General features: G+C 49.4%; 1 protein-coding gene across 1 annotated transcript in view; it reads right to left on the bottom strand.

The window, feature by feature from the left end:
* Positions 1-730: 730 nt before the first annotated feature.
* Positions 731-19,931, bottom strand: part of LOC138489263 (zinc finger protein ZFP2-like) — a 67,512-nt gene continuing 48,311 nt past the window's right edge. Inside the window, exon 3 of the mRNA XM_069616958.1 lies at positions 731-4,504. Coding sequence (XP_069473059.1) covers positions 3,129-4,504 — 1,376 coding nt within the window. The 3' untranslated portion in view covers positions 731-3,128. The remainder of the gene's footprint in view (positions 4,505-19,931) is intronic.

Below are 19,931 nucleotides of genomic sequence, written 5' to 3' on the forward strand. Positions count from 1 at the left end.
TATCCAGTACAGGACTGTGAGACTTGTCCTTCGCCTCAAGCCCAGGGATTGTACCTCTCCAGCACTGAAAGCTCTTCACTGGCACCCAGTGGCGGCACGGATCACGTTCAAGACCCTTTGCATCGTGCACAAGGTTTTCTGGGCCTGGAACCACACTACCTTCAACGCTCTCTTCCTAAAGACCTCCCTTCTTAAGCTCTATGCTCATCCGCCTCCAACTCTCTGAGGGTCAGTCGCTTTTCCAAGAAGAGAGTTGGGGGCAGATCTTTTGCTTCAGCTGGGATCTCCCTCTGGAACAGCCTCCTGCCCCTCTCAAACTTGAGCAGAACACCTCCGGTTCCAGAAACAACTCAAGACCTTCCTTTTCGCCTCCGCTTTCACTCTTCCTCTCCCATGCTCATGACCAGTCTGGCAAACACACTGGTCACCTGGCAATCCTCTGAACTTGGGCCCAGGTTCTCTCATGTCCAGCTTCACCTACCTTGCACTGTTGCCTCACTCCCTCTGCACTTGTGGTCTGTATCTGTAACCTTACAGTCCCCTCTGTCTGCACGCAAGAGCCACCAGCTGGCTGCTCTTCTTGACTACCTGCCCTTCTCCACTCCACCGAACCCCTTTTTGGCACTTCTCCCCATCCTCTCCCTGCACTTGCGTGTACTGAATGCCACAGGGCCTAGTAAGATCATTGTTTTGTCCTTTCACTGCCCCCCCCCCCTGGTCTTGTTGAGCCTAGAAACACTTGTTTACCAGTGCGTTATAAATGCTGTATCATATCAATCAGATACAGAGAGATAGAAAAGCACCTATAAACCTGCTGCGGGCTGTATCTCAGACACTGGCAGGAGCCAGAGACCAGGAAGGAAAACAGAGCCTGTTGGGGGGTAACATTTTCAACCAGCAGGGCAACACACAGCTGGTAAGTCACAATATCACAGCCAGACAAACCCTAGACAAAAGGGAAGAAATGCTTCCTGTAAGGAATGTGTCACGGTAATACCCAAAATCATGGGGGCGTGTGGAATAAAATGCTGGCAGGCAAGCAAAGAAGAGTGGACGGCCCTATCTCCATGTGAATGGGGAGTCAAGAAGCATGCTGGCACATTAAACCAGGGACTGTGAGTTTTTAAACAAATGGGCGCTATATTCCAAAGACCGTATTTTATACCAGGGATTCCTGAAAGGACAAGCAGTCCCCAGATGGGTCCCGTCACTGTATTCTTTAGTTGACCACCTAGGACACCTTAGTAAGAGATACTGTTTGTTCGGTTAAGCCGCCTCAAAGGCAGACAAACCTAGGGGGAAGAGTGTAATTTAGTTAAGTGCTTAGAACACATTATTACGATTATCAGGGTGCTAGAAAAAAGTGGCAGTAACTTATCCAATGCCATTTTTAGCGCACTGTTATATTACAACATGTGTTTGCTTTCATGGTCCTCTGTCTCCGCTAAGAAAGGAATGAGTCGTCTTTATATTTGAAACATAAATAGTTCACATCCTTTTCTTACTGTATTTTTCTGTTTTACTAACACCTTCATTATGAGTGAGGCGGTAATGATACAAATAGGCTTTCTTTTAAATAATATTTGTTTTTACTGGCCGCCTAATTTTGGATCATGAGGATTTATCTAATGTTCTGTTCTGGTGAGTACCACCTGTGGTAAATACTGCATGCTCATTAGAGAGAAAAAGACCTAGGAATTCCTTCAATTTTGACCTCTACCTACCCCTCCATGACCTAGCCTTAATGAAACCGTTTATCTATTAAGTCAAGCAGCGAATAGCTCAGGGCCGCAAACAGTGTGGCATTGTGGGTATCTCAAATGGACACCTGGTAATCACCTTTTCTGTCTAATGCACAAATGGGTCATTACTAAACATTAGCACCCAGCAAGCGTCAATGAGTTTGTAAAAAGCAAGCTCATTTGCCCTTGCCTGGGCGTTACCTGCCCGACAAGGCTCCGAGCACTGCAGTGTGCCCGAATTCTTTCGCGAGGGGCCACCATGGAAAGAGAGAAGGGACTACGTGTAGTCCTTTCGCCCCTTCCATGGAAGCTATTTTTTTGTAAACTTTTCTTTTAAATTTGTTTTAATGGTCCCCATGGAAGGGGAGAAGTCCCTTCTCCCCGATCCCTGGCGGGCATTATTTTGTTTTACTTTTTTTTCTCAAGTAGAGAAACGGACGCAGTGGCGTTTCACAACTCAAGAAATACTGCTATTAATAGCCCGGTGCAACGTGCCAAGGTACTAATAGCAATACAACCATCAGAATTGGTATGGTAATGCCCATGGGGCTACGTTAATGTCCTCGCTTTGCTTAGGCTCTTAACTATGGCCCCAGGGGCATTACACTACCGGTAATGACCCCTCTCCGAGGGTTATATTGCCCAAGTCATTACTTTACATGGTACCAATGAAACATGGTGCAATTCTATACTGTACCATGTTCTTTTCCGTTCCCCACACATGTAGTTACCAAATACTGCATGCCCTACTTCTGAAACTCTGCATGTTTACCACCAGTTGGACTGTAATGTCTGAATGCAATGGGGACCCTGAAATGTACTCCCACTGTACAGGTAACGCATGCATAAATCAGAGGAAAATTCCACGGGATTCGTCATGACTCTACAAGTCGCTTTTTTAAGTTGTTTCATTTTGTAACAGTTGTTATTGTGGTATGGCAAGCATGAGCGAAACGTGTTCATTTTCTTTGGCTTTCGCTGGATTGTGCTCTAGAGTGTTTCCAATACTCATGGGTTATGACCCGGCTGTATTGATGTGCCTTGATGCATATCATTTTTTCCACCGTATCTTTCCCAACAGCTTTCTATGGGAAGATACTGAGTGCTGCAAGGGTGATTCTCGGTTTTATTGTCATCATGTTCCTCAGTGTTCACTATGCATTTGGCAACTCTGTAGCACGCAGCGCTTTATCCTCTACAGCCATGCTTAATCTTTTTTTTTTTTTTTAACAACTCCTAATTAACATAAGGATGCATTAATAATGCGTTCCACTGCACTATTTGCCTAATTTCTTCTATTTCTTAAGTGATCTCTTTTGTTGTTTTATTGTTGCTCTTTTCTATATTTGTATTTTTCTGTGGCACATGCGTCTTCCTGGATCCCAGTCAAGAATGTAAGCTTGTAGAATGATTGCCCAAGTCTGTTTGTTTTTTTCTCTCCTTCATGTGGAATCTCTGATGTGCCTTCAGGTGAGATGCCTGTCTAAACGTCTTATCACACACTGTACACTTGTACGGCTTCTCCCCCGTATGGATTCTCAGATGCTGGTACAGAGCCGAGCTGCGAGTGAAGCTTTTTGTGCACTCTTTGCACTGGTATGGCTTTTCCCCTGTGTGAGTTATGTGGTGGTAACTCAGAGCAGACTTTTGAGTGAAGGTCTTGTCACATGCTGTACATTGGTAGGGCTTTTCGCCAGCATGAATTCTCTGGTGCTGCCTCAGAGATGAATTCTGCGCAAACCGTTTGTCACACTTAATACACTGGTATGGTTTCTCCCCACTATGAACCCTTTTATGCTTACACAGATCAGCGCTGCGCCTGAAGCGTTTCTCACAATTTGTACACTGGTATGGTTTCTCCCCAGTATGTATCCTCCTATGCTTGCGCAGATCAGCAGTGCGTGTGAAGCATTTATCACACTCGGTACACCGGTATGGCTTCTCCCCAGTATGAATCCGCTGATGCTGGTTAAGGTCAGCTCTCAGAGTGAAGCTTTTCTTACACACATTGCAGTGGTGCGGTCTGTCCCCAGAATGCATCCTCTGATGCAGGCACAGGTGTGAACTCTGCGAGAAGCTTTTATCACATTCCATACATTGGTATGGTTTCTCGCCAGTATGGATCATCTGATGTTTGGCCAGAACTGACCGCTGAGTGAAACATTTCCCACACTCTCTACACTTGTATGGTCTTTCTCCGGTGTGTGTTCTCTGGTGAACAGTCAGGCTTGATGCCTGGCCAAATCGCATACCACACTTTGTGCACTTGTACGGCTTCTCCCCAAAATGGATCCTTTGATGCACGCATAGATTGGACCGTCGGATGAAGCCTTTTTCACAGTACACACACTTATATAGACTCTGACCCATGTGGAGCTTTTTCTTGTGTATGATTATGCTTTGCCTGTTGGTAAAGCACTTTCCACAGTCACTGCAGTTAAATGTCTTCTTTTCTGCATGGGATTTCATATGGATCAGGAGGTGTGAATGCTGGAAGAAAGTATTTGCACAGTATGAGCATTTATGGGGTCTAAAATTTAGGCGACATCTCTGGTGTCTTCGAGAACCAAGTGGGCTGGTGAAGCTTTGCGGGCTGTCTGCACGTGTGAGGGGCGTCTGGTTTTCAGGTGGTTGTAATAATTTTGAAAGTCCTTCACTGGAAGGGCTTGGTCCATCTTCTGTAGGATTTCTCCTCTTTGGCAGGATATTCCATCGTTTCAGGTTCATTGGCAGCTGTATACTTTGGGTAGTAGCTGAATGGCCTGTTGAATAAAGCAGAGATGCAGATATTAGGCTATTTCATGATATATAGAGATGGGATTTATCTCCCCCACTACCCACTTGGGCACGGGTTGATTCCCAACCTCTCTTGCTGGAATGTGTGCAATATACACATTAGAAATAAGTCCAAAAGAACACCATTGTCTCCCTGTACCTCAGATCAAAACTAGGAAAGAACCACGACCCTCACTTAAAGTATGATGGTAGCAGTAAAATGTAGGACAAGAATGAATGTTTCCCAGCAGTACTCTTCAAAACTCTGTAACAGGAGTCCTCAATAACCCTATACCCTCAAATTCCCCCCAACACGGACTTGCCTTTCCATCTCCTGCTACCTAGGAAAACCCCCACACACCACCTTGCATGTTGCAGCTTCATGACTACCCATGTTACCTTTCAAAGAGATGAACCAGAGCTTACATCTTTAGCTAGATAACACCCATCCTCTCCCAGGTCAGCGGCTAGCCCCCGGCCTCGCACTGCTGCCATTTATTAGATCTTGGGCTCTCCTCTCATGCTAAAACACATACCCAAGTGTCACCCTGACAAACCACACAGAACCCTAGCAGCACTCAGGCCTCAGGTGCTTCAGGTCTGCACTTATCAACACTTCAAACTTTGCAGCTGCCTTCCCCTTGCCATTACAGAGGGACCAACAGATGCATGAAAACAAATGTGACTCAAGGGCTTTATTATCAGGAACAGAAAATAAGGGAGTAGGGTTAACGGAGTTCACTTGATGGGGTTCCCAAACAAACAGTCAAACTTTCTTAAGGACTGCTGAAGTCCCCAGTCATGCCCTACTGCTTAGAATCTCTTTTCCTGGCATGTGAACAGTCAGTCACTGTCTGGTAACTACTTTCTTCGCCTTGTGAGATGCCTTGATTGGCTTTTGTAGACATTATCAGGCAGTCACACCTATTCTTGTCACATCCAGCACCAACTTGGGTCCCCTGAACATGTCTCAGGAGTCAGACCCTTTATGATTTTTAAGTTCGTGTTGCACCTTGGGGTTTGTATGCTTTACCCAGAATGTAAGCTAGCAGGCAGAGCTCTTTATGTGGCAATTATTAACTGGCACTCCACTTTAACATTTAAGGCCTTTCTTGAAGCTCTTCACCTTTCTCACCATTATTACACCGTTACATGCCCAAGCACAGGTAAAACGCCATGGGGCAGCCTCCATCGAATACAACGTGGCTCACATTGATCCAGTACTGGATGTAGAGTGCTTGCATGAACCCAACCACTCAGAATTCCTACTGCTGAACAACAACACAGAACATCATGACATCCAGACCTGACTCTCTGATATGAACCTCGAGAGTTTTATACCACAGATAACCACCTGAGCCAAGATCCTTGGGTTCAATCTCAACAGACATCTCTCCTTCAAGGAGCACATAGCAAGGAAGAAACAAACAGCTTGGTACCCACTTTCCCTCCTGCAAAAAATCATGTCCTTCATCCCGGAAAACAACTTCAGCTTTTCTGTCCAAGCCTTCACCCTCTCCCACCTGGATTGTGGCAATATGTGTGAAAAGGCATATCTATGCTGAAGCTTCAAAATACCCTTGGGATGTGGTAGGGCCAAAGCTGGTGTCCTCAGTGTAACAACGCTCGATAGGAACAGGTTGAAAGCCCCTTGACATCCAATAGCTGCTGGTCCACAACCGCAATTTCCATTATTGCTGGGGTATGTGTATTTTTTTCAAACTGGCCTGTTTGCACTTTATTTTATTTTGTTTTATTCTGCTGCTTTATTACTGAAAGGCATTATGCCTAGTCTGCAAACAGAAAAAGAAACATGCTTGGAGTGGAAATGATCCTTGCTTACTACAGTACAATGTGATCGTCACTTATTGTAGAGTGCCAAAGCCCGGCCTGTAGCAAGACCACTGTATATTCTACAGCATCTTGCTTCCTTTCCTTCAGTGGGAATCTCTCTCATCTCATCATTTGGGTGTTACTATGGAGAGAGGACACCGGATTGGTATGGATATGTTAACCTACTACAGAGGGCCGTTATACCTTTTGGCCTCTTGCAAGGTGCTCACACCAATTCACATGTGCCATTTCAGTCTGACTGAGAGGAAACATTGAAAAAGGTGCTGATTAAGGTGCTAATACTTGGTAGTTGTACTTACGACAATACTCAATTAAACCATTACACTTCAGGCTTCTGTGCATTGTGTGCCCCGCCCCTCCCCTCCCATCCTTCTACCCCCATTTAAAGGAACCCCTTAAGAAGGCAACCTTACACTTATTCAATGTACATTTCAGCTGATGTATCAGCTATCCAGTACTTTCCTGTTGTACCTGTCATGCCTAGCAAAAGCATAAGCCCACAGCGGCAAGCTGATGGAGATTTATGAGACCGGGTATTCCATTAAGGCAATCCACCAATGGCTACTGTCTTCAGTGTACAACTACTGGGAACGTGCACCCAGAGAAGAGGATAAAAACGCATCAGAATGGGTAATTGTTGTTTAGTATGGTATGCAGTGGAGAGGTGTTAGACTCAGATATTTTAGATGTTTTGGATCCCTTTTAAGAGAATACAAATGTCCACAAATGGCTTAAAAGCACTGGCTGTATGTTAATGTATATACTGTAAGTGGTGGAGCGACAAAAGAGAACATTCCAAGCATACATATTTAGGAGAGTAGACTCCTGAAATTTTAGAACAAAATGTTGCTGTTGCTACTGTAGGTTTAGTCATCAGTAGAGATGATAGATTAGCTGCTGTAACAAGACGAGAGGACTATATGGCTGACAAAGGCTATCAGTCGGAAAAGGTCTGCACAGATGTAATCCAATTAATTGCCATGTTCACTGGGGTTCAGGTATATAGGTTTAGGACTGTTCAGTTATATTTAGGTGGTAACCAAGACAATGTTAATTTATTTTATTATACTTAAACCTAGTTCCACACACACCCTCCACTGTAGATTCCATGCTGCCTAATTATCCATCTTCTCCCTCCTGTTTTTAGGTACCCACTCCCGTGTACCCAATTCCCTTACCATGTACTCCCCCCCCTAACACTTGTAAAGTGCTCTCTTGCTTCCCAAAGCTAGATATGTGCTTTAATACCCCAAAAGTAATGTATTTCTGTTACTACTTGACGTCCTGTGCATCATGTTGGTATTTTCAATTTATTATAACAATGCCTCATCATACGTTCTTTTGTCACCCCACCCTCTGCATTATGTTTTGTGGTAACCAGGACAGTGTTCATTTCTTTTATTAGGACCATTCCTTATTCGGACTCATTCGGCTTATCTCTCCCCCACCCTGTGCATTTTATTTGGGTGGGGACAAGCACAGTATTTCATTTTTTAAATATAACCATGTCGTATTCCTCCCCACACCTGTACATTATATTGAGTGGTAATCCAGACAGTGTTATTTTCTTTTACTAAAACCATGCCTTATTCTGCCTCCTTGGGCTCCACTTTCCCCTGGCCATTATGTTTGGGTGGTAATGAGGACTGTACATTTTATTTACTAATGTAATGCTTATCCTGACTCCACAGGTTATGGTCTGCGACAATAAAGAAAAGCAGGAGTCCCATGTCAGGGTCTGCATGGCGACAGGGCAAGACTTTGAGGATACCCTGTTCAAACACAAGACTGCCATCACCTGATTCAGGTGGTACAAAGTGCCCAAGACCACTGATTTATTTTGAGGTTATAATAGACCTAGTCTTCATTAAAGAGCGCATAATTATGGAGGCGCAGATGGCATATGTGATGTGCCATTGCTCTGAGGATGCCCACAAAGTATGCATCTCACAGGGCAATGACCTCAAGCAGTTCTCTGCTCTGCCTCAGCTTTTATTGGGGAGTACGGGGTCACTTGGGTCTGAACTCTCTCAAGCCCTAAATCCTACCAAGTTGATCAGGATACAAAGTAAGGAGTACATACAGCATGTTCTTAAAACCCACCAACAAGGCAGACCTCTTGTAGGGCATCTCCATGTTTTGGTGCCAGGTCCTGACTCCCACTTACCTGTAAAAGGATGATAAACCACATTCAGGAGGTGCTTCCAGAGGTCATGCAGCACAATGGTGGAGGTGACCAATGTGAATGGATTGTATGGCCCCTTCTGAAATACTCCTACATCATGTTATGTTACTAAGCTCTCACAGTATAATGTGTCAGTCACTCAAGATTAATAAGCACACACCACCGTGCTTATAAATGGATGGTCATTTGTGCATTGCACACAAGAGGCTGCCACAGAAGCAAGAACGTATTTGAAGCCACAAGGTAATACATCTTCTGGGTAGATCAGAATGTACAAAGCATGCCTCATACAAATTAATCTGGTAGACGTATGTCCGAGCCGAGCCCGACTTCCACTGAAGAACCCTGATCTTGGTGTTCTTGAACCTGTCAGTGCTCTAGATCCTCCTTGCACTGATGCTCCAGTTCCTGGCGTTGTCTCAGGGTGTGGTCCAGATTGTCGAGGCAGTTGCCAAGTTCCTTGAGCAGCCACTTCTGCTCACAGGGTTCTAGGCTACAGGGGGAAGTTGGCCAGGCTTCTGTTTTGCCCCATGCTCTCAGGGCTTTTTCAGTTGGAGTCATTCTCACCTGGTAGGAATTAACATATGCTCCCTACCCCCTCAGTGATGCTGCACCGACTTGTTTCCATACCCACCACTAAATGTCTGCCCTGGACAAGTCTGGCCTGCTTAAACCTGCCTGTTCACTAGGGTCATCTGATCTCCATCCTCCTCTTCAGGTTTGAAAGAGTATAGTAAGCAGAGAAAGAGGGATAAATGCACAGAGATGAGAAACACTGGACTAAAGAGAGTGTAGAGAGAAACATAGGAAGAGCCCACAGCGAGAAGGCCACAGCACCTGCAGGGTTTGCAAAATCGACCAGCCCACTATCATGGGCTAGTAATTTATATGAAGGGCAAGTACCATTTGTATGATACTCAACCTTGCTGGCGAGTATGGGGGATGTTGGAAACATATTTTTCATTTACTGCAAACACAGTTTGTTTGAAGTAAATGGCAAATACAAGTTTCACTGTGCATGCTTGACAGCATTTCACCAAATATCAAGTGTGCTTATGGCGAAATGCACAATTTTACAAAAAGCAATGGCAAATATTTTGTCACCAGTAACTGTCATGCCGCGAGGCGGGTGGAGCCTGTGGAGCCGCTGGCGGCGCAGATACTAGCCTGTCGCACGCTCCGCTCACCCGTCACGTTCTCCTTTAGCACCGTTCTAGTGTTTGCGCGCTGACGCGACTCAGAAGCTTAAATCCTCCCGCTTCCGGATCGCAGACGCGTTGCAACGCTTCCGGTTTCGTTTTCCAAGAGTGCTGTCCGCTCTGTGCTTTTCGCAGCCTTCACGCTCGTTTATTTCCTCTGTCGGTCCCCGATCCCTATCGGGTCCCGTTCCTCCTCTCTTGCTTGCCTGCTCCTCATTGCTCTGAGTTTTTTCCCCTCCGTTTTTTCCGTTCCTCTCATCCCCCTTGCTCTCCTTCCAGTCTTCTAGCCCACCCCCGTCCCATCTTTCCTTCACTCTGTGCTCCTTACCTTTTCTCCGTTCTGGCTTCCTGTACCCGTCTCCTCCTTTGTTTTCTCCTGATCTTCCTGCTGGATTCCCTGTGTACCGGACCCCGGCCTGTTAATTTCGGATTGTCTACTCTACCGCTTGGACACCTTCTTCTGTTGCTTCCCTGTGTACCGGATCCTGGCCTGCTATTGGACTGCCGACTTCTCCTGGTTCCCTTTCCTTGAACTGGGTTTCACCCAGTGATCACCCTTTATCGCATGGACTAGCTTCCTCCAGAGCTCCTCCAGAATATCACAGCTGACCATCTCTTCTGCAGGGCCCCGTCTCAAGACTACCCATTACTCAAATCCAGAGTATCTCAGGTGTCGCTCAGGGTTTTTTGTGCCTTAGGGCTTTTTCCCCTTTTTGGCGTTCCCGGAGGGGAGCCCCGGGCACCCTTTTCGGGTAGCACGGTGGCTTCCTTCCGTGGTCGTCCTTATCTACACAAAAAAAGGAGCAACCAAGAAGAAAAGGAGAGAAGGGTACGGAAAGGAAAGAAGAAGGTGAGGAGTTAGGGGAGGGTGGAGAATCGGAAACAACGTTCTCTGACGAGGATATCTCTGATCCCGGTGACAGTAACATTGGGGTAAGTGCATTTCTCTTAGGTAGAGTATGTAAACTAAGGAGCTCACCCTGCAGGTCTAGGGAGATTTTTAAGAATTTGCTAGGCCCGTCCACAAGACTATGCAAATGGCACTGTATGCAGTATAATGTACATCCAGGTAACATATCACATAATGAATGCATGTACACTGAACACATTTAGTGAGACAAACGCACAAAGATGGCAACGGCCATGGAGCCCGCAAGAGAGGCAGAGAGCGTGCACAAAGACCATGCAAACAGCAGTGGTTAGATGTAGAACGTAAATCCCAGTAACAGAACATCAGGCCTCAAAATGTGCACTTGCCACTAGGCATTAGCTAGTGACAATTGATCTTTTCGGAGTAAGAAATGGTGTGCATGTTGAAAAAAAGGGGGATGGGGGGGCGGGGGATGGGGGGTTGGACGGTTGAATGGCTTTTTAGGCCTTGCTAGTAACCTGGATTTTTTCCCCCTGATAATATAAAATAATGAATGCAGAATTAATGAATGCAGGATGTAAACCGAACACATTGGTTGGCCAGTTCTTTACTTTTAAAAAAAACTAAATGAAGAGCACAATCAGAATAAATTCATAGAACAAATGTTCTACTTAAAAAAAAAAATACTTCAGGAATGCTAGGATTAGAACTGCACGATTTTCAAGTCCCTAAATTGTGTAAAACATCAAAATATTCTTGCACTGCCACATGAGGATCCACAGTGCACTCCGTTCCGGTATTCCTTCCAAAAATTACAAATATCATGCACATTTCTACCAACAATAATTATATTTGATCAACAAAATTCCATTAGTGCAATAGCCATGTGTCTCATATAATATGCCTATGTATAAAAAATATATGTATATTGAAACGTCCATGGTTACAATCTTAAGCAATGCAATCAGAGCCCTGGTCATACATTAAATAGCTATTCAATAATATTTTTCTGTTGTAACAGATTAATCTTGATGGCAGTCAAAGATGTTCTTGCAGAAAGTGTTGGTACTTTCTACGCATTTTGGTTTTTAAATACCCTTCTTCAGAACATTGTCTAATCTGTCTTCCTGCCTAAAAAATATCTAGAACAAAGTTATTATTTGTACCTTATTGCAGGCGCGTTTTCATTTTCTGACCTTATTCTTTTCTCCATAACATTTCCTTCATGTCCTACAACACAATGAAGTGCTGTAAATGTACATATATATATTGCAGTTCCACGATAAAGAAAATCGCTGTTGCGCCGAGCAGCACTCCCATGTTTAGACTCGTCGTTGATCCAAGCAATCACAGCATCCGTTTTTGTTCAAAAATATTAAATTTTATTATTCCATAAACTTGTTAAGAATTGCTGCTCGACCATCCATGCATATTTCACCTCCCCATAGGAAAGGGAACGTATGTATGTATGTATATATATATATATATATATATATATATATGACATGGCCACAGTAGTGGCCATGTAGTTATGGTTAAATTGCAGTTTCCATAGGAAGAGCACTTTTTGGGCGGCTTATAACTTCGCTCTCCCTGGACGAATCCTCACCAAACTTTGCAAAAAAAGTATTTGGGTCACTCCGAATGCAAAGTTTGGTGAGGATTCGTCCTGGGGAGGCAAAGTTATAGGGGGGGGGGGTCCCAAAACTTTTTTTTCCCCCATAAACATAATCTTGGTGTTCTTGAACCTGTCAGTGCTCTAGATCCTCCTTGCACTGATGCTCCAGTTCCTGGCGTTGTCTCAGGGTGTGGTCCAGATTGTCGAGGCAGTTGCCAAGTTCCTTGAGCAGCCACTTCTGCTCACAGGGTTCTAGGCTACAGGGGGAAGTTGGCCAGGCTTCTGTTTTGCCCCATGCTCTCAGGGCTTTTTCAGTTGGAGTCATTCTCACCTGGTAGGAATTAACATATGCTCCCTACCCCCTCAGTGATGCTGCACCGACTTGTTTCCATACCCACCACTAAATGTCTGCCCTGGACAAGTCTGGCCTGCTTAAACCTGCCTGTTCACTAGGGTCATCTGATCTCCATCCTCCTCTTCAGGTTTGAAAGAGTATAGTAAGCAGAGAAAGAGGGATAAATGCACAGAGATGAGAAACACTGGACTAAAGAGAGTGTAGAGAGAAACATAGGAAGAGCCCACAGCGAGAAGGCCACAGCACCTGCAGGGTTTGCAAAATCGACCAGCCCACTATCATGGGCTAGTAATTTATATGAAGGGCAAGTACCATTTGTATGATACTCAACCTTGCTGGCGAGTATGGGGGATGTTGGAAACATATTTTTCATTTACTGCAAACACAGTTTGTTTGAAGTAAATGGCAAATACAAGTTTCACTGTGCATGCTTGACAGCATTTCACCAAATATCAAGTGTGCTTATGGCGAAATGCACAATTTTACAAAAAGCAATGGCAAATATTTTGTCACCAGTAACTGTCATGCCGCGAGGCGGGTGGAGCCTGTGGAGCCGCTGGCGGCGCAGATACTAGCCTGTCGCACGCTCCGCTCACCCGTCACGTTCTCCTTTAGCACCGTTCTAGTGTTTGCGCGCTGACGCGACTCAGAAGCTTAAATCCTCCCGCTTCCGGATCGCAGACGCGTTGCAACGCTTCCGGTTTCGTTTTCCAAGAGTGCTGTCCGCTCTGTGCTTTTCGCAGCCTTCACGCTCGTTTATTTCCTCTGTCGGTCCCCGATCCCTATCGGGTCCCGTTCCTCCTCTCTTGCTTGCCTGCTCCTCATTGCTCTGAGTTTTTTCCCCTCCGTTTTTTCCGTTCCTCTCATCCCCCTTGCTCTCCTTCCAGTCTTCTAGCCCACCCCCGTCCCATCTTTCCTTCACTCTGTGCTCCTTACCTTTTCTCCGTTCTGGCTTCCTGTACCCGTCTCCTCCTTTGTTTTCTCCTGATCTTCCTGCTGGATTCCCTGTGTACCGGACCCCGGCCTGTTAATTTCGGATTGTCTACTCTACCGCTTGGACACCTTCTTCTGTTGCTTCCCTGTGTACCGGATCCTGGCCTGCTATTGGACTGCCGACTTCTCCTGGTTCCCTTTCCTTGAACTGGGTTTCACCCAGTGATCACCCTTTATCGCATGGACTAGCTTCCTCCAGAGCTCCTCCAGAATATCACAGCTGACCATCTCTTCTGCAGGGCCCCGTCTCAAGACTACCCATTACTCAAATCCAGAGTATCTCAGGTGTCGCTCAGGGTTTTTTGTGCCTTAGGGCTTTTTCCCCTTTTTGGCGTTCCCGGAGGGGAGCCCCGGGCACCCTTTTCGGGTAGCACGGTGGCTTCCTTCCGTGGTCGTCCTTATCTACACAAAAAAAGGAGCAACCAAGAAGAAAAGGAGAGAAGGGTACGGAAAGGAAAGAAGAAGGTGAGGAGTTAGGGGAGGGTGGAGAATCGGAAACAACGTTCTCTGACGAGGATATCTCTGATCCCGGTGACAGTAACATTGGGGTAAGTGCATTTCTCTTAGGTAGAGTATGTAAACTAAGGAGCTCACCCTGCAGGTCTAGGGAGATTTTTAAGAATTTGCTAGGCCCGTCCACAAGACTATGCAAATGGCACTGTATGCAGTATAATGTACATCCAGGTAACATATCACATAATGAATGCATGTACACTGAACACATTTAGTGAGACAAACGCACAAAGATGGCAACGGCCATGGAGCCCGCAAGAGAGGCAGAGAGCGTGCACAAAGACCATGCAAACAGCAGTGGTTAGATGTAGAACGTAAATCCCAGTAACAGAACATCAGGCCTCAAAATGTGCACTTGCCACTAGGCATTAGCTAGTGACAATTGATCTTTTCGGAGTAAGAAATGGTGTGCATGTTGAAAAAAAGGGGGATGGGGGGGCGGGGGATGGGGGGTTGGACGGTTGAATGGCTTTTTAGGCCTTGCTAGTAACCTGGATTTTTTCCCCCTGATAATATAAAATAATGAATGCAGAATTAATGAATGCAGGATGTAAACCGAACACATTGGTTGGCCAGTTCTTTACTTTTAAAAAAAACTAAATGAAGAGCACAATCAGAATAAATTCATAGAACAAATGTTCTACTTAAAAAAAAAAATACTTCAGGAATGCTAGGATTAGAACTGCACGATTCTCAAGTCCCTAAATTGTGTAAAACATCAAAATATTCTTGCACTGCCACATGAGGATCCACAGTGCACTCCGTTCCGGTATTCCTTCCAAAAATTACAAATATCATGCACATTTCTACCAACAATAATTATATTTGATCAACAAAATTCCATTAGTGCAATAGCCATGTGTCTCATATAATATGCCTATGTATAAAAAATATATGTATATTGAAACGTCCATGGTTACAATCTTAAGCAATGCAATCAGAGCCCTGGTCATACATTAAATAGCTATTCAATAATATTTTTCTGTTGTAACAGATTAATCTTGATGGCAGTCAAAGATGTTCTTGCAGAAAGTGTTGGTACTTTCTACGCATTTTGGTTTTTAAATACCCTTCTTCAGAACATTGTCTAATCTGTCTTCCTGCCTAAAAAATATCTAGAACAAAGTTATTATTTGTACCTTATTGCAGGCGCGTTTTCATTTTCTGACCTTATTCTTTTCTCCATAACATTTCCTTCATGTCCTACAACACAATGAAGTGCTGTAAATGTACATATATATATTGCAGTTCCACGATAAAGAAAATCGCTGTTGCGCCGAGCAGCACTCCCATGTTTAGACTCGTCGTTGATCCAAGCAATCACAGCATCCGTTTTTGTTCAAAAATATTAAATTTTATTATTCCATAAACTTGTTAAGAATTGCTGCTCGACCATCCATGCATATTTCACCTCCCCATAGGAAAGGGAACGTATGTATGTATGTATGTATGTATATATATATATATATATATATATATATATGACATGGCCACAGTAGTGGCCATGTAGTTATGGTTAAATTGCAGTTTCCATAGGAAGAGCACTTTTTGGGCGGCTTATAACTTCGCTCTCCCTGGACGAATCCTCACCAAACTTTGCAAAAAAAGTATTTGGGTCACTCCGAATGCAAAGTTTGGTGAGGATTCGTCCTGGGGAGGCAAAGTTATAGGGGGGGGGGGTCCCAAAACTTTTTTTTCCCCCATAAACATAATGGGAAAAAACTTTGCTCACGCCTACAGCCCAAACCGCTGGACGGATTTACACCAAATTTGCGTCAGGAGTGGCGGCTTTGTCCCAAAAGCGTGCTTTGCTTTATTTGGTGTAAATCCATCCAGTAGTTTTTAATAAAATGACAAAAATGTAAGTGAAAAAAATTAGTGATATCTGTGTTTGCTTCGCAGACACACTTCCCTGTTCGCTCCGCGGACAGGACGGTGATTGGGCAAGCAGCTTGCGGGATGTCCGCGGACATCCAACGTGCTCTCATTGGATGCGGTGAAAGCGTGCAGTGCGTCTGCCATCTTTGTTCCTCGCATGAGAGGTTTTGTATCCCGCCTGCACAGTAAGTCCCCCACCCCCGCTCATGCCCGTGTCTGTCTCCTGTTCCTCTGACCCCCACCCCACTCATGCTCCGTGTCTTCCCTTTTACTCCAGCCCCCCGCTCACACCATCGGCACACGGTGGCCAGCGGAGGGCCGAGGAGCGGGATCTGCCGCCTGCACACGAATGCCGTGTGTCTTTCTCCCTCCCGCCCACCCACCCCCCGCTCATGTCCGTGCGTTTTTCAACCTCCCGCCCACCCCCCGCTCATATCCGTGTGTCTTTCTCCCTCCCGCCCACCCCCCCGCTCATGTCCGTGTGTCTTTCTGCCTCCCGCCCACCCCCCTCTCGTGCCCCGCTCGTCTCTGACCAGCCGCCCACCCCCTGCTCATGCCCCGTGTGTCTCTCCCACCCCCCGTGTGTCTCTCCCCTCCCGCCCAACCCCTGTCCCGTGTGTCTCTCAACATCCGCCGCCCGCCCCCTGTGTGTCTCTCCCCACCCGCCGCCCACCCCCGCTCATGCCCTGTGTGTCTCTCCCTCTCCCGCCCACCCCCCGCTCATGCCCCGTGTCTCTCTCCCCTTCCCCCCACTCCCCGCTCATGCCCAGTGTGTCTCTCTCCCCTTCCCCCCACACCCCGCTCATGCCCCGTGTGTCTCTCTAAATCCCCCCACCCCCGCTCATGCCCCGTGTGTCTCTCCCCCTCCTGCCCACCCCCCGCTCATGCCCCGTGTGTCTCTCCCCCTCCCGCCCACCCCCCGCCCATGCCCCGTGTCTCTCTCCCTCTCCCCCACACCCGCTCATGCCCCGTGTCTCTCTCCCTCCCCCCCACCCCCGCTCATGCCCCGTGTGTCTCTCTCCCTCCCCTCCATCCCCGCTCATGCCCCGTGTGTCTCTCTCCCTCCCCCCCACCCCCGCTCTTGCCCCGTGTCTCTTTCCACCTCCCGCCCACCCCCGCTCTTGCCCCGTGTGTCTCTCTCTCTCCCCTCCCCCTCCGCTCATGCCCAGTGTGTCTCTCTCTCTCCCCTCCACCCCCGCTCATGCCCCGTGTCTTTCCCCCTCCCCCCACCCCCGCTCATGCCCAATGTGTCTCTCCCCCTCCCGCCCACCCCCCGCTCATGTCCCGTGTGTCTCTTCCCCTCCCCCCTCACCCCCACCCCCCGCTCATGTCCCGTGTGTCTCTTCCCCTCCCCCCTCACCCCCACCCCCGCTCATGCCCCGTGTCTCTCTCCCCTTCCCCACACCCCGCTCATGACCCGTGTGTCTCTCCCCCTCCTGCCCACCCCTCCACCCCCGCTCATGCCCCGTGTGTCTCTCTCCCTCCCCTCCACCCCCGCTCTTGCCCTGTGTCTTTCCCCCTCCCGCCCACCCCCGCTCTTGCCCCGTGTCTTTCCCCCTCCCGCCCACCCCCACTCTTGCCCCGTGTGTCTCTCCCCCTCCCTCCCATGCCCCGTGTGTCTCTCTCCCTCCACCCCCGATCATGCCCTGTGTGTCTTTCCCCCTCCCGCCCACCACCGCTCATGCCCCGTGTGTCTTTCCCCCTCCCGCCCACCCCCGCTCATGCCCTGTGTGTCTCTCCCCCTCCCCCCCGCCCCCCGCTCATGCCCCGTGTGTCTCTCTCCCCTTCCCCCACCCCCTTTCATGCCCCGTGTGTCTCTCTCCCTCCCGCCCACCCCCCGCTCATCCCCCGTGTGTCTCTCCCTCTCCCTCCCACCCACCCCCGCTCATGCTCCATGTGTCTCTCTCCCTGTCCCCACCCCCGCTCATGCCCCGTGTCTCTCCCCCTCCCGCCCACCCCCGCTCATGCCCAATGTGTCTCTCCCCCTCCCGACCACCCCCCGCTCATGTCCCGTGTGTCTCTTCCCCTCCCCCCTCACCCCCACCCCCCGCTCATGTCCCGTGTGTCTCTTCCCCTCCCCCCTCACCCCCACCCCCCGTTCATGCCCCGTGTGTCTCTCCCCTTCCCCCCACACCCCGCTCATGCCCCGTGTGTCTCTCTCCCCTTCCCCACACCCCGCTCATGACCCGTGTGTCTCTCCCCCTCCCGCCCACCCCTCCACCCCCGCTCATGCCCCGTGTGTCGCTTTCCCCCTCCCGCCCACCCCCGCTCTTGCCCCGTGTCTCTTTCCCCCTCCTGCCCACCCCCACTCTTGCCCCGTATGTCTCTCCCCCTCCCTCCCGCTCATGCCCCGTGTGTCTCTCTCCCTCCCCTCCACCCCGATCATGCCGTGTGTCTTTCCCCCTCCCGCCCACCACCGCTCATGCCCCGTGTCTTTCCCCCTCCCGCCCACCCCCGCTCATGCCCTGTGTGTCTCTCCCCCTCCCCCTCACCCCCGCCCCCCGCTCATGCCCCGTGTGTCCCTCTCCCCTTCCCCCACCCCCTTTCATGCCCCGTGTGTCTCTCTCCCTCCCGCCCACCCCCCGCTCATCCCCCGTATGTCTCTCTCCCTGTCCCCACCCCCCGCTTATGCCCCGTGTGTCTCTCTCCCCTTCCCCCCACCCCCTGCTCATGCCCCCCCGTATCGGTCTTCTGTTCCCCTGCTCATGCCCCGTATCTGTCTCCTGTTCTCCCCACCCCCCGCTCATGCCCCGTGTCTCTCCTGTTCTCCCCACCCCCCGCTCATGCCCCGTGTCTGTTCTCCCCACCCCCGCACATGCCCCGTGTCTGTTGTTCCCCCATCCCCCGCTCATGCCCCGTGTCTCTCCTGTTCCCCCCCCACCCCCCGCTCATGGCCCGTGTCTCTCCTGTTCCCCCCCACCCCCCACTCATGCCCCGTGTCTCTCCTGTTGCCCCCCACCCCCCGCTCATGGCCCGTGTCAGTCTCCTGTTGCCCCCCACCCCCCGCTCATGGCCCGTGTCAGTCTCCTGTTGCCCCCCACCCCCGCTCATGCCCCGTGTCAGTCTCCTGTTGCCCCCCACCCCCCACTCATGCCCCATGTCAGTCGCCTGTTGCCCCCACCCCCCGCTCATGCCCTGTGTCTCTCTCCTGTTGCCCCCACCCCCTGCTCATGCCCCGTGTCTGTCTTCTGTACCCCCCCACTGCCCGCTCATGCCCCGTGTCTGTCTCCTGTTGCCCCCCGCTCATGCCCCGTGTCTGTCTCATGTTTCCCCACCCCCCGCTCATGCCCAGTGTCTGTCTCCTGTTGCCCCCACCCATGCCCCGTGTCTGTCTCCTGTACCCCCCACTCCGCGCTCATGCCCCGTGTCTCTCTCCTGTTGCCCCCCACCCCCCTGCTCATGCCCAGTGTCTCCCTCGTGTTCCTCCCCACCCCCAGCTCATGCCCCGTGTCTCCCTCGTGTTCCTCCCCACCCGCTGCTCATGCCCCGTGTGTCTCTCTCCCTCCCGCCCCCCCGCTCATGCCCCGTGTGTCTCTCGCCCTCCCCCTCCACCCCCGCTCATGCCCCGTGTGTCTCTCTACCTCCCCCCCACACCCGCTCATGCCCCATGTGTCTCTCTCCCTCCCCCCCACCCCTGCTCATGCCCGTGTGTTTCTCTCCCTCCCCCCCTGCTCATGCCCCGTGTGTCTCTCTCCCTCCCCCCACCCCCGCTCTTGCCCCGTGTCTCTTTCCACCTCCCGCCCACCCCCGCTCTTGCCCCGTGTCTTTCCCCCTCCCGCCCACCCCCGCTCTTGCCCCGTGTGTCTCTCTCCCTCCCCCTCCACCCCCGCTCATGCCCCGTGTGTCTCTCTCCCTCCCCTCCACCCCCGCTCATGCCCCGTGTGTCTTTCCCCCTCCCGCCCACCCCCGCTCATGCCCCGTGTGTCTCTCCCCCTCCCGCCCACCCCC

This window comes from Ambystoma mexicanum, chromosome 9 (genome assembly GCF_040938575.1).
Source record: "Ambystoma mexicanum isolate Mex_15411 chromosome 9, UKY_AmexF1_1, whole genome shotgun sequence".
NCBI lineage: Eukaryota > Metazoa > Chordata > Amphibia > Caudata > Ambystomatidae > Ambystoma > Ambystoma mexicanum.